Source organism: Talpa europaea (genome assembly GCF_964194135.1).
Source record: "Talpa europaea genome assembly, chromosome: 14".
NCBI lineage: Eukaryota > Metazoa > Chordata > Mammalia > Eulipotyphla > Talpidae > Talpa > Talpa europaea.
The window spans coordinates 14,014,558-14,028,765 of NC_140082.1; the positions used below are offsets into that span (position 1 = coordinate 14,014,558).

The 14,208-nt window shown below is 42.8% G+C and overlaps 1 protein-coding gene across 11 annotated transcripts in view; it reads right to left on the reverse strand.

Annotated features, from left to right (window-relative positions):
- The window catches only part of DEPDC5 (DEP domain containing 5, GATOR1 subcomplex subunit), a gene marked incomplete at both ends in the record, with an annotated part of 106,522 nt that overhangs the window by 70,785 nt on the left and 21,529 nt on the right, over positions 1-14,208 (reverse strand). For all 11 annotated transcript variants that reach the window (XM_084253264.1, XM_084253257.1, XM_084253256.1 and 8 more), the window contains 7 exons: positions 1,295-1,368; positions 1,513-1,574; positions 4,303-4,437; positions 5,232-5,306; positions 5,581-5,684; positions 8,837-8,909; positions 9,514-9,583. In XM_084253264.1, coding sequence (XP_084109390.1) covers positions 1,295-1,368; positions 1,513-1,574; positions 4,303-4,437; positions 5,232-5,306; positions 5,581-5,684; positions 8,837-8,909; positions 9,514-9,583 — 593 coding nt within the window. The remainder of the gene's footprint in view (positions 1-1,294; positions 1,369-1,512; positions 1,575-4,302; positions 4,438-5,231; positions 5,307-5,580; positions 5,685-8,836; positions 8,910-9,513; positions 9,584-14,208) is intronic.

The following is a 14,208-nucleotide window of genomic DNA, read 5'->3' on the forward strand; positions in this document are numbered from 1 at the left end:
AATAGCTATTGGCTATTGGGGCAGCAGAGGAAGCACTCACAGAAGACAGATGATGGGGCGGAGTCTTTTTTTTTAAAGATTTATTTATTTATACAAGCACTGGGTATAGTCAGAAGCGCAGGAGGGTGAGAGAATTCACCAGAGCCAGAGCGGGGAGCAGAGAGGCAGACTGACAAAATACACTGCTGAGGGGAGCAGCGGGCGTGGCAGGAGAGGTCTGTTGCGCCACGTGGGACCCTCGCTGGCGGCCAGGGATCGAACCGGCGCTGCAGAGGCTGCAGGCAGCTTCGCAGCCCAGTGCCCAACCGCTGCACCACCAGGAGAGGCCCGGGGCTGAATCTTTAACAGGGACTTGAAAGGGAGAGGACAGGTGGAAAGGCCTTCAAATTAGGGTTCACAAGGTTCAGAAGTGAAAGTGAGATACAGGTGTCTGCCATGCAAAATGAAAGAGGTGGGAGAGGACACCTCACTTGTCAGTTGTTTTAGTTTTGATCAAATAGACATGAAGAATCAGAGGAAAAGAGCAATGACATCGGGGGAAAAAATAATAACAATACAAAATAATAACAATACAAAAAATAACAACAATACAAAACACAACACAAAAAAACAAAAACAGACAAAACAGACAATCATAAACCAGAGACATCCTTCAGGGGAGGAGGAGGGAGAGGGATCAGAGGGAGGGAGGGGGGAGCTCAGGGGACTGAGGTGATGGTGCACGGGTGCATTGGTGAAGGAATTCTATGGGGACTACACCTGCAGGGTTGGGGAAAGCAAACATTGTTTAAAAATGAACAATGATGTAAAAAATATATAAATAAAAGAAAATTTATAAAAAAATATATTGTTCTAAAGAAGCAATTCTCAATGGGAGTGGGGAGGAAGGACAAGGAGTTGCTGCTTAGGGGACACATGGCAATGTCTGCAGACATTTTTGTCAAATTGTCACATCCAACTAAAGGATCTGAGCTGTTGGCATCTAGCGGCTAGAGGCCCGGCATGCTGCTCCACCACACCCTGCAGGGCATGAGATAGGTTGGTCTGCTATGGTCCATGGGAGCTGGAATAGCTGGAGTTGGGAATAATAGGGGAAATAACTCCTCCAAAGATGTTTGTTTTTTTTTTTAAAACTAGAGTGTTCTTACATTACTGCTACTTCTGTGCAGGTAGTAAAACTTGCAGCAAATGTTAGAACTTTGGTTTCCCCATTTGTTTGACAGAAGATTTTATGGCAAGGAAGAGAAAATGGCAAGGAAGTTTTTCATCTGCTATGAATCAAGATCACACCCACCTGTGGTTTATCCAGTGAGGAATATTATAGTCATCACCCAGACGAGAATCACGAGGGGCACTGCGATTATGCAGCTGGAGAGAAAAGAGTTAGTGCAGTGATCAGCCAGAAAATAAGCAGGATGTGGAACTGCCCCAACTTCTCTGTTTTTTAGGTATCCTCAAGATCACCTGGCACCGGAAACTAGTCTTTAGTAAACAAATCCCAAATCGAATTACCTTGAATAAGGGGACAGCATGTAACGGTTGTTCCCCCATGCACACCAAGTCTACACCAATTCCTAAAAAAGAAAACACAAAGAAAGGTCGGAGGTGGAGGGGAGAGGCAGAGATAAATGTTCTCGTCTATTAGCAATGTTGTTTAACTAGGTTAGATTATGAGGCAAAGCCTACTTGCCATCCTATGACTTAAAACCTCCTTGTGTTGCCTACACAACAAAGAAGTAAATAGATGTCTTTTCAGACAATAACAAAAACAAAGAGAAACCCCACCAACTGGGAGAACATTTTTGCACCCAACACTAATGATAAAGGACTGATCACAAAAATCTGCAAAGAGCTGATGAGACTCAACAACAACAAAGAAAATAATCCAGTCAAAAAATGGGCAGAAGAGCTTAAAAGAAACTTCTCTGAAGAGGAAATGCAAATGGCCAACAGGCATATGAAAAAATGTTCAACATCACTTGTCATCAGGGAAATGCAAATCAAAACTACCATGAGATACCATCTTACACCAGTGAGAATGGCACATATTAAAAAAACTAGCAACAACAAATGTTGGCGAGGGTGTGGAGAAAAAGGAACTCTTCTGCACTGTTGGTGGGAGTGCAAACTGGTCCAACCACTGTGGAAAGCTGTGTGGAGATTTCTGGACCTACTAAACATAGAGCTTCCATATGACCCAGCAATTCCACTCCTAGGTATTTACCCAAAGGACACAGAGACATCAATTCCAAAGAACACCTGCACCCCTATGTTTATAGCAGCACTGTTTACAATAGCTAAGCTTTGGAAACAACCCAAATGCCCAAAAATAGATGACTGGATCAAGAAGATGTGGTACATATATACCATGGAATATTACTCAGCATTCAAAAAAGATAGACACATGCAATTTGCTGCAACATGGATGGCGCTGGAAGGGATCATGCTCAGCGAAATAAGCCAAAAAGAAAAAGAAAAATACCGGATGGTCTCACTCATAGCAGGAATCTAGAAAACTTAAATAAGGGACCAGGAAAATGAATAACTATAAGAAAGTGAAAATCAAAATCAACAAAAAACTATGAACCAGAGACACTTTTACGGGAGCGGGGGCGGGAGGGGAGGTATTGGGGTCAGAATGGGGGGCTGCAATTGTATGGGGAATATAACAATAAAATTTATAAAAAAAAAAAAAAAAAAATAGATGTCTTTTCTTTTTCCTCTTCACCAAGTCCCGTCACACCTGCCACTCTTCAATGCTTGACAATTAGCCTGTGACTACCATTCAGATCATGATTTGTCGAAAAGACAACCAGGCCTCTTACAAAGTTTCAAGGCCTGAAAGAAAAAGGAATTGAACGGCATTGAATGACAGATTGAATGACCACTGAATGACAGATTGATGGCCTCTAGGTAGTTTCCCTGTGCTGAGGTAGAATTTTCTCCTTGTAATCTCAGTGAAAAGTAAAACAACTGGGCCTCCCAGGTGGCGCAGCGGTAGAGCGCTGGGTTGCGAAGCTGCCCACGGCCTCTGCGGCACCGGTTCGATCCCCGGCTGCTCCCCGGCCACCAGAGGAGGGTCCCACATGGCGCGCAGACCTCTCCTGCCGCCCGCTGCTCCCCTCAGCAGTGTACTTCGGTCCTTCTGCCTGCTCTGCTCCCCGCTCTGGCTCTGGTGAATTCTCTCACCCTCCCACGCTTCTGACTGTACCCAGTGCATGTGTAAACAAAACAAACAAACAAACAAATAAATAAATAAAAACATGCCTCTATTAAAAAAAAAAAAAAAAGAAAGAAAAGTAAAACAACTCCCATCACCACACAGAGATGCTCTTTCCCAACTCTGTATTGTTGTTAAAACACAAATCAAATTGGGGAAGGCAGAGGAGAGTGGGGTATGAGTTGGGGAAACATGGTACATCAAGGGGGTGCCAGGCAGAGCACTACGGTAGATGATCTGAAGGAAATTCCCAAGGTGGGCTGATGGCACACTGGTTCCTTGAAACAACCCACAGCCCCCACCAAAGGGGTTCTCTAGTAGCAAACATATTTGGAAAATCAAGATTGTCAGTCATGCCCTTTAAAGATAAAAACGATCCTGGGCCTCCCTGGTGACGCAAGGTGTTGAGACACAACCTATGAAGCTGACCGCAGCTGCTGCAGCACAAGTTCGATCCCTGGCCAGGAAGCAACCCACATGGTGCAGGAGGCCTCTAGTGACTTGCCTGCTGCTCCCCTCAGCAGTGTATCTCAGTCATTCTGCCCGTTCTGTTCCCCGCTCTGTCTCTGGTGAATCCACTCACCCTCCGCACCTCTGGCCTGTACCCCCGTTCTTGTATGCATAAATAAATCTTTAAAAAAATAAAATAAAATAAACATGATCCACTAAAATCAAAAGCTGCAATTAGTCTATGGCCTTCATCCTACGAAGCCTCTCGTCAGCCCATGTGCCCCCTCGTCTCTTCATGAAGCCCCATCCCCTTCCTTTGTTTAGGATATACCCTATTTGCTTTAGAATCCACAAACACATGGATTCCCCATCTTCTGAATATAATTATATTTATTCTTTTCTCCTAAACAAAAAAAAAAGCTGCAATTAGTGAATCCACCTAACTGCATTATCCAGCCTTTCCCAAATCAATTTGACCATGGTGCTGTTGGTGTCACCTAACATTATTCACATGCCCAGATTTCTAGGGCAGAGCACCTTTGTGGCTCCTCACACCCTCAAAGGCAGGGCAAGCTCAGCATTACAGGAGTCAGTCAGGCCATACACATGTAGCAGGACTCAGGGAGCATTACCGTTGTCTATCATCCGCTGCTTGGTCAAGATCATGAGCAGGCGGTCCACTTCGAACACACCCACTCCAGGCGTGATCACCACTGACATCTGTCCAGTTCGATCAAAGTTGCGGTTGATGTAATGCTTGTCGAACACTTGAAACAAAACCAAACAAGACGTCACAGCCTTTTAGAAACCACCACTGGCAAGCATCTCTGTGCTCTTGGAGCATTTTGTCCATTTTCCTATTATAGTAATGGACACATTCTGACCTGAATCCTAGTTAATGGTGCACGTCTGTCTTTCCTCTTCTACATTAAGAACTGCCTGAACACTGGACTGTGTCACTGTTGCCTTTGTTAATCCTCTTCATTGAGATCTAATATCTGCCTCCTGCAGCTTTATGTGCTCAAATTTCTGCGGTGCGCAAACAAAGTATCTCAACTAATACATAAATCCAGGGACAAACATTCGGAAGAAATGGCACCAGGCTGTTAACAATGGTACCTCTCAGAAAAGGACTGACAGTGACAGGAGTGGGGGGATTTTCATTTTTACTTGCTAAACCACTCTGTTACTTGAATTCTAATATGAATTCCTTTTATAATAAAAATATATATCTAGAAACAATTGAGGGATGGAGTGGAAAATAATAAATATAGTTTTTAGTAAAAACAAAGAGCCCAAGGAAGAGTCCCTCAGCCTCAGCTCTTTATTCTGAGGTTACTGTAATAAGCAGATCAGAATAGCAAGTTAATTTCCCAACAGGAGAACTAAGATCTAAATGTTAGCCATTACAACCATCTAATCAGAAGTTATTGCTTTTAATTAATTTAGGGGGCAGGTGGGGGGAGGTGTCATTAGCTAGTTCTGGGTCTTTGGGCATTAGTAAAGAGAAGTTCATAAGCCATGTGGTTAAGTAAGACACCTGGCTACTGTCCTTACTCACCATTGAATGACAGATTGATGGCCTCTAGGTAGTTTCCCTGTGCTGAGGTAGAATTTTCTCCTTGAGGAAAGCCCTCTGAAGCAAAGACACAGAGAAGGAAAAATGCCTCATAAAAGACGAAGTCTTAAAAAGTGGAAGGTGTCTGATTCTATGTAGCCCCCTGTGCTCTATGAAGAACACTATTGGGTTTACTGTTAAGTAATGGACTATTGGACCCACTTGTAAATAGAAACCTCACCAAAAACAGAAGCTATGCACATCACTAGAAGGGAAACAAGCATGAACTTCTTATCCCAGCTCCAGCCTCCACCCTTTCCCAGCTGCACCTTCTATCACATGAATGCAGTACCTGCCTGTTCCAGTCGCACCAACACTGGATACTGGATGAAGAGTTTTTTAATGGTCACAAGGAGTGAAGTCCACTCTTCTCTCCTCTCATTCTGTACCACCACCCTGAAAGGAGTAGTAGCATAACATATATATTGAACAACTATTAGATACAGGACATCAGGTCCTTTACAGGGTTTGAAGGAAAGGAGAAGATGGGATCCCCAGAGTTAAGGAATTTGTCATATAGTAAATAATAAAGTCAATGCATTTTGGGGATTCCCCCGTGGTGCAGCATTTGAGCACTGAGTTGTGAAGCTGCCTGCAGCCTCTGCAGCGCCAGATCTATCCCTGGCTGCTCCCCGGCCACCGGAAGAGGGTCCCACATGGCGCGCAGACCTCTCCTGCCGCCCGCTGCTCCCCTCAGCAGTGTACTTCGGTCCTTCTGCCTGTTCTGCTCCCTGCTCTGGCTCTGGTGAGTTCTCTCACCCTCCTGCGCTTCTGACTGTACCCAGTGCTTGTATAAATAAATAAATAAAATCTTTTAAAAAATAAAATTAAATTTAAAAAAAAATTGAAATTTATTAAAAAATAAAAATAAAGTCAATGCATTTTAACAAACATTAACAAAGAAATGTAATAAAAAATGAAATCACAAAGTCACAGGATTGAAATTGAATTGTCTTGAGATTGTATTAATGATCAATGTTGAGCACGCACAGGGACCTTCTCACACACTGAATTACAATTAGGTGTTGTATATAAAATGTCTTAAAAGACAATATGCATGGGCCTCCCTGGTGGCGCAAGGGTTAAAGTCTCAGCACTATCAAGCTACTGCCAGCACCACCACTTGAGGTCACCCCTTGAGTTCGATCCCCAGACAGGGAGCTAACCCACATGGTGCAGCAGACCTCTCTATCTTGTCCACTGCTCCCCTCAGCAGTGTGTTTCAGCAGATCTGCCTGTTCTGCCTCACTCTGTCTCTGGTGAATTTTCTCACCACCCCACACCTCTGGCCTGTACCCCAGTTCTTGTATGCATAAATAAATAAATCTTAAAAAAAAAAAGAAAAAGAAAAATATACATTTCTACTAATCAAGTAATTCCAAAGCTAAGGTCCCCAAATAGCTAACACATTCATAAAGGAAAAGAACACAGTTGGTTCACAATATTATTCTCTCTACTTAAGTATATTTTATCTTATTAAAAAACAAAACAGGGCCTCCCCGGGGGCGCAGCAGTTGAGCACTGGACTGCAAAGCTGCCCGCAACCTCTGCAGCGCAGGTTTGATCCCCGGCCACTGCCAAGTGACAGACCTCTGCCACGCCCAATGCTCCCCTCAGCAGTGTATTTCGTCGGTCTGCCTGTTCTATTCCCCGCTCTGGCTCTGGTGAATTCTCTTACCCTCCCATGCTTCTGACTGTACCCAGTGCTTGTATAAACAAATAAATAAATCTTTTTTAAAAATAAATAAATAAAGGTTCAGTGTAAATCTAACCAAGTCTCTGGAGCCTTGGCGCCACTGGTATTTTGAGCCAAATGATTCTCCTGGAGGTAAGGGGTGCCACTTTTCCTGGGTGCTATATGCTGATTAGCAGCATATTGGATTTCTATCCACTAGACAGCAGCTGCACAACCTCCCTTTCCCATCCACCCACCTTCGCCATTTTAACAATTAAAAAAAAAAAAGTGTCTCTAGATACCCAATAGCTTTCCTGGGATGCAGTGAAACTGCCCCAGATATAAGCTCTGCTTTACAGAAAATAAATTAAAACCACCACAAGATGCAATCAGACAAATCCAGAAGAGGTCTTCTACTGTCTTCCTACTTAAAATGTGAAGCAAAGACCAGTACAATGAGTAAACATAGGCATGAGTTAAACAAGCAGAATCTCAGGCCTATCCCCGAGTGTTGAACTGATCAGAGTCAGTACTTTAGCTGATCCCCAGAGGGGATATGCACACTTTAGCTGATCCCCAGAGGTTCATATGCACACTCAAGTTTCAGAACTGTTCTAAAAGACCCAAATTCTTTTTTTTTTTTAGATTGATTTATTTATGCATACAAGAACTGGGGTACAGGACAGAGGTGTGTAGGGTGAGCGGACTCACCAGAGACAGAGTAGGGAACAGAACAGGCAGACTGACTGAAATACACTGCTGAGGGGAGCAGCGGGCAAGACAGGAGAGGTCTGCTGTGCCATGTGGGTATCTCCATGACCAGGGATCGAACTCGTGCTGCAATGGTTGCGGGCAGGGAGGCCCTGACCCAAATTCTTTAAGTCAACAAAAAAGGGAAATTGTTTTAATTTTAACATAAGATTTAGATTTAGATTTGAGACCAAATATAAGAATTCACTTTAAAGACAATTAAGGAAATGTGAATATCTACTGAATATTGGACATTATAGAACTACTACTATTAATTTTGTTAACTGTGAGGACACTGGTTATATATGAAAATGACCTTTTCTTTAGAAATACATGGTAACAAAATGTCATAATACCTATATTTATTCTAAATAATATTTACCCAAAAAACAGATGAAGATGGCAAAATAATAATTGCTAAATTGAGTGTTGGGAATATGGGTTCATTATATATTTATGCTTCTTTGCTGTGAGCTTGAAATTTCTCACAATAAAAAGTTTAGAAAGTGGTGGCTCAGGGGTTAAAGTCTCAGTGCTATCAAGCTATCACCAGCCACTGCAACATAAGTTCAATCCCCAGCCATGGAGCTGACACACATGGCACAGCAGACCTCTCCTGTCTCACCCACTGTCCCCCTCAGCAGTGTATTTCAGTAGATCTGCCTGTTCTGCTCTCCACTCTGTCTTTGGTGAGTTCTCTCATCCCTGCACCCTCACCCCTACACTTCTGGCCTACACCCCAGCTCTTGCATGCACAGATAAATAAAAATAAATCTTAAAAAAAAAGTTTAGAAAGTCTACATGCAATGTGGTAGCCTGAACTGGAAAAATGTAGGGGGGAAAAGCCTGAAATTTAACTAATTAACAATGTACCAGTGCTAATCTCACAGTTCCAACTAGGAAAAATGTTCGAAAATGTTAGCAGGAAAATTAGGTGAAGGGCATATGGGAGCTCCGTACTCTTTTTGACTTCTCTATAAACTTGATTCTCTATTAAATAATTCCAAAATAAAAAGGTTAACTTTTTTTTAAAGCTAGGGAAGAAACAACAATAAAAAAATAAAAAGAAGAAGAAGAAAAAAGGAAAGCAGACAGACAGGCATAGTGAAGCACCCAAACATACTTATAAAAGTCTTCATAGAATCGACCTTTATGATCCTGTCGAATTGAAGCTCGGCTGATTTCAGGAAATTCATCTGAACAAGAGAAAACAAAGCATGTAGATCAGATTGAAAAGAGAAATTCTGGGCCTCCCTGGTGGCGTGAGGGGTTAAGATACAACCTATGAAGCGATCTGCAGCCACTGAGGCATGAGTTCCATCCCTGGCCAGGGAGCTGCCCATATGGTGCAGCAGACCTCTCCTGTCTCGCCCGCTGCTCCCCTCAGCAGTGTATTTTGGTCAATCTGCCTGTTTTGTTCCCCACTCTGTCTCTGGTGAATCCTCTCACCCCCCGCACCTTTGGCCTGTACCCCCAGTTCTTGTATGCGTAAATAAATCTTTTTAAAAAAGAAAAAGAAAAGAGAAATTCCGTTTCTCTGCTACACTTCTGGGTTGAAGATTAGCATCAGGAAAAAAAAAAGATAATTATATATCTATATAACTAAGTTTGTTTTAAGATGAATCATAGCCCACAGAATTCTTGCATCCACTAAAGGACTATGCTATTTTCTTTTTTACCCCATTCTCATAACAGAGCAAGTGAGAAAGATAAAGTAATGCAAAGGAAAAAAATGACACAGAATGGTTGGGGGTGTGGTAGGAGAAGCTCATCAAAAATAACTGTAGGAGACTTACTCACCAAGAGATTTTGCATCATAGAAAGTTCTAGAAAATAGGACCACTGTCACTTCATGACTACAGTTCTTCTCCTAGGCATGAACAGAGAAGAGGGCTCAGTTTTATTTTATTTCATCACTATGAAGCAGCCTACATGAACACAATGGTCTCAATTCTAGGTTTAGCAACAGTACACACTATTGGATGCCATGTAATTGCAGGTTACACAACATAGTGGACAGAGCATGCCTGGGAGTCAGAAGACCTGGACTGAGTCCTGGATCTGAAATTTACCACTACGTGACCTTGGGCAAGTTACCTAAAGTCCCAGGAATGTAGAAAGTGCTTTCAGAACTGCAAATCACCAGTAAGCATGGGTTGCGATCTCCTGTCTATTGACTTGACATGAAACAGGTGAGCTCAGCATTAGAGGATCATGATTTGTGCCTCTTCAAAGGTTTTTAATTTCTCTGAACTACCGTTTAGAAAATAAGAATAGAACCCACGGTGGTGGATAGAAGAATCATCCTACCACTGTCATGGGGGCTGTTTGGGATACAGGGATTAAAGTGAAAGCAGTGAATTACCTTTGGTCTGAGATGGGGATTTGTGAAAATAAATACTTCATGGAATCTGGAGATCAATGTTCTAGAAGTAGGATGTTTAAAGATAGCATGGAACTTGGCTTGCACCAGTGAGCCAGCAAGCTCAATTTCAGTTCTTCTTAGGTCTTTAAAGACAACACTTATAGGCCTCCCTGGTGGCGCAAGGGATTAAGACACAACCTATGAAGCTAACTGCAGCCACTGCAGCACGAGTTTGATCCCCGGCCAGGGAGCAACCCACAAGGTGCAGCAGACCTCTCCTGGCTCGCCCGCTGCTCCCCTCAGCAGTGTATTTCAGTCAATCTGCCTGTTCTGTTCCCCACTCTGTTTCTGGTGAATCCTCTCACCCCTACCCGAATATCTCTGGCCTGTACTCCAGCTCTTGTATGCATAAAAATAAAATAAATCTTGGGCCTCCTTTGGTGGCGCAGCGGTTGAGCACTGGGCTGCGAAGCTGCCCGCAGCCTCTGCAGCGCCAGTTCGATCCCCGGCCTCCAACAAGGGTCCCACATGGTGCAACAGACCTCTCCTGCCGCGCCCGCTGCTCCCCTCAGCAGTGTATTTTGCAGTCTGCCTGTTCTGTTCCCCGCTCTGGCTCTGGTGAATTCTCTCACCCTCCCATGCTTCTGACTGTACCCAGTGCTTGTATAAATAAATAAATAAATCTTTTAAAAAAAATCTTAAAAAAAAAAAAAGACAAAAGCTTACACTAACCAACCCCATCTCTAATGTAACTGTACTTACTGACTACACGATTCAGCATTTACCATGTAAATATGCAGCACAATGTATATTACATGCCTCCTTACAGTGTTTCACAAATATATCTCAAGGGGACAGAAATTCCTAAGTACAAGCCATGGTACCAAAAGCAAAGTATGAGGAAAGAGCAGACCTTTATTAGTCACCTAATTAATTCACTGGACTCCCAGTGCTCCAAACTCAGCTCCAAACTTACCTGATTTTGGCATAAGTGATATATAGGAAAAACGCCTTACAGTGGGCTCATGTGAGATAACATAGAGCAGAAGTGACATGGCCTGGGATTATAGTACCACAGGAGAGCACAGGGCTATGACCTCAGGCTAGCTCTGAATAAAGAGATGGAACCGGATTAGAATCCTCATGCTGCTTTCACAGACTATTGATTATGAGAAAGTTAACTAACCTCTGTGAGCTGTACTTTTCCTGCCTGTGTAATAGGGACATGAGATTAAGTAAAATAATAATGATAAAACACATGATACCTGATATGTCAAAATACTCAATGAATATCAACTAGGGGCCTCCCTGGTGGCACAAGGGGTTAAGACACAACCTATGAAGCTGCCAAGGCCACTGCATCACAAGTTTGATCCCCAGCCAGAGAGCAACCCACATGGCACAGCAGACCTCTCCTGTCTTGCCCGCTGTTCCCCTCAGCAGTGTATTTCGTCATTCCTCCTGTTCTGGACTCCACTCTGTCTCTAGTGAATCTTCTCACCCCCCACACTTCTGGCCTGTAAATAAATAAATCTTAAAGAAAAAATAACTAGGACTACTCCTATTACGGCCACTGCCATTATTTGAACTCAGAAATGAATTCATAAGCTCCCCTACTCAATTGTGCTACCCACGATTTGAGCTATAAGTTACTCAAAATAGAATATATGAAGAATAAACAAACTTCACCTACCTCATTAAATCAATACAGAGTAGTTACAGAAAATTATTTCATGTTCAAGCTCTTGCTTTAAAATTAAGTTCTTGGGGAGCTCCCTGATGGCGCAAGGGGTTAAGTCTCAGCACTATGAAGCTATCGTCATTCACTGCAGCACCGAGTTCAAATCCCCCGGCCAGGGAGTTGACGCACATGGTGCAACAGACCTCTCCTTTCTCACCCACTGCTCCCTTCAGCAGTGTATTTCAGTAGATCTGCCTGTTCTACTCCCCAGTGTCTCTGGTGAATCCTCTCACCCCTCACACTTCTGGTCTACACCCAGCTCTTATATACACAAATAAATAAAATAAATTTTTAAATAAAATAAAATTAAGTCCTTGATTTTGAAAAAGAAACCGTAAGAGCAAAGCCCTACAAACTAATGACTATAGTGTTATTTTATGCCTATAGTTAATCACATATACATATAGACTCTTGGGCTAAAAGACATCTATGGACACAACATTGAAAATAGCCATGATGTGACGCAAGGTGACCATCTGTTGTGCCCACCCCTAAGGCAGCCCCTACTATGCATTTTCCTTCAGGCCCATTCACAGGCAGACACAAAGGCTTCCTTTCATCCTATTCAGCCACAGGACTGTAGAAGTCTCCTAGCTGGTCTGCTTAATTCTAGTCTGAAAATTCACCAAATTGCCCCTGACTACTGAACTACACTTCCTCAAATTCCAGCTTTCATCACATTGACCCTCTACTCAAGAACATCTATACGTCCCACTTCTTATCAAATCATGTTCAAACAGCCTGGCTTGATCTGACCCTATCCCTCTAATACAATCTTATTACCTATTTCCTCAGAAGCCTTCTATGGAGTCAATTAAGATCATACCCCACGGGCCTCCCCGGTGGCGCAGTGGTTGAGTGCTGGGTTGCGAAGCTGCCCGCAGCCTCTGCAGCGCCGGTTCGATCCCCGGCTGCTCCCCGGCCACCGGAGGAGGGTCCCACATGGCGCGCAGACCTCTCCTGCCGCCCGCTGCTCCCCTCAGCAGTGTACTTTGGTCCTTCTGCCTACTCTGCTCCCCGCTCTGGCTCTGGTGAATTCTCTCACCCTCCCGCGCTTCTGACTGTACCCAGTGCATGTATAAACAAAACAAACAAATAAAATAAATAATAAATAAAAACATGCCTCTATAAAAAAAAAAATTAAAAAAAAAAAAGATCATACCCCGCACTCATACCCTTTTCACCCTTTTGTTTATACTCTTTATCTGAAACACTCTGTCTTCCTTCACAACCATTCAAAGCTTCCTCAACCTTCCAAGCTAAATTCTAAAGCAAGCCCTAAAACACATGGTTTGCTGTTGTTCCAGATACACAAATCCAATCTCCCTAGGTCTGCAAGCTCTCTAAGGTCAAGCATCTGATTATATTTCTTTAGCCTTCAGAGTTGAAGGTCACTGTTGCCACATTGCTGAAAAAGGAAAATGGGACTTCTATTCCAGGAGACCTAGATCCTATTGAGACCTGACTACATGAAGAGACTTAAAAATACCTTATAAAGGGGCCTCCCTACTGACGCAAGGATTAAACATCAGCACTATGAAGCAATCCATAGCTACTGCAGCAAAAGTTTGATCCCCAGCCAGGGAGGATAAGATCTCTCCTGTCTCACCTGCTCCTCCCCTCAGCAGGGTGTTTAAATAGATCCCCTGTTCTGCTCCCCACTGTCTATGGTGAATCCCCTCACCCCACCGCACCCCTGGCCTATAACCCAACTCTTGTATGCATAAATAAATAGATCTTTAAAAAAATAAAATATCTTTTAAAGTAGGGAATATTATTACCTCTAGTTTACAGATAAAGAAATACAGACACAGAGAGACAGAAAACTTCTCAAAGATTAAAAAAGCTAATCAAAGCAGAAGTCAAGCCTGCTTTCATACAAACTCCAGCTCTTTTCTACCATATAATGTGCCCTCAAATAGCTCTTCTATTTAGGTCTTTGATTCATTTTGAGTTCATTTTTGCATATGATGTGAGGTAAGGGTCCAAATTCATTCTTTTGTATATGAATATGCAGTGGTCTCAACCATTTGTTGAAGAGACTGTGCTTTCCCTCATGGGCTGATTTCTGTATGCTCAATTTTATTCTGTGTATCTATCTTTATGCCAATACCATAATGTTTGGACTGCTTTGGCTTTGTAGTAAGTTTTAAAATTAGGAAGTGAGAGTCCTCTTTGTTCATTTTTTTCAAGGTTGTTTTGGCTATTCAGGATGCCTTACAATTCCACATAAGTTTTAGAATCAGCTTTTCCATTTCTGGAAAAAAAAGGGTCGCCAAAATTTTGACAGGGAGTGTATACATTTGTGATGATTTGCTTTGGGTAGTGCTACCATTTTAACAATATTAAGTCTTTTAGCACCATGGGTGGATTTTCATTCAATTAGGTC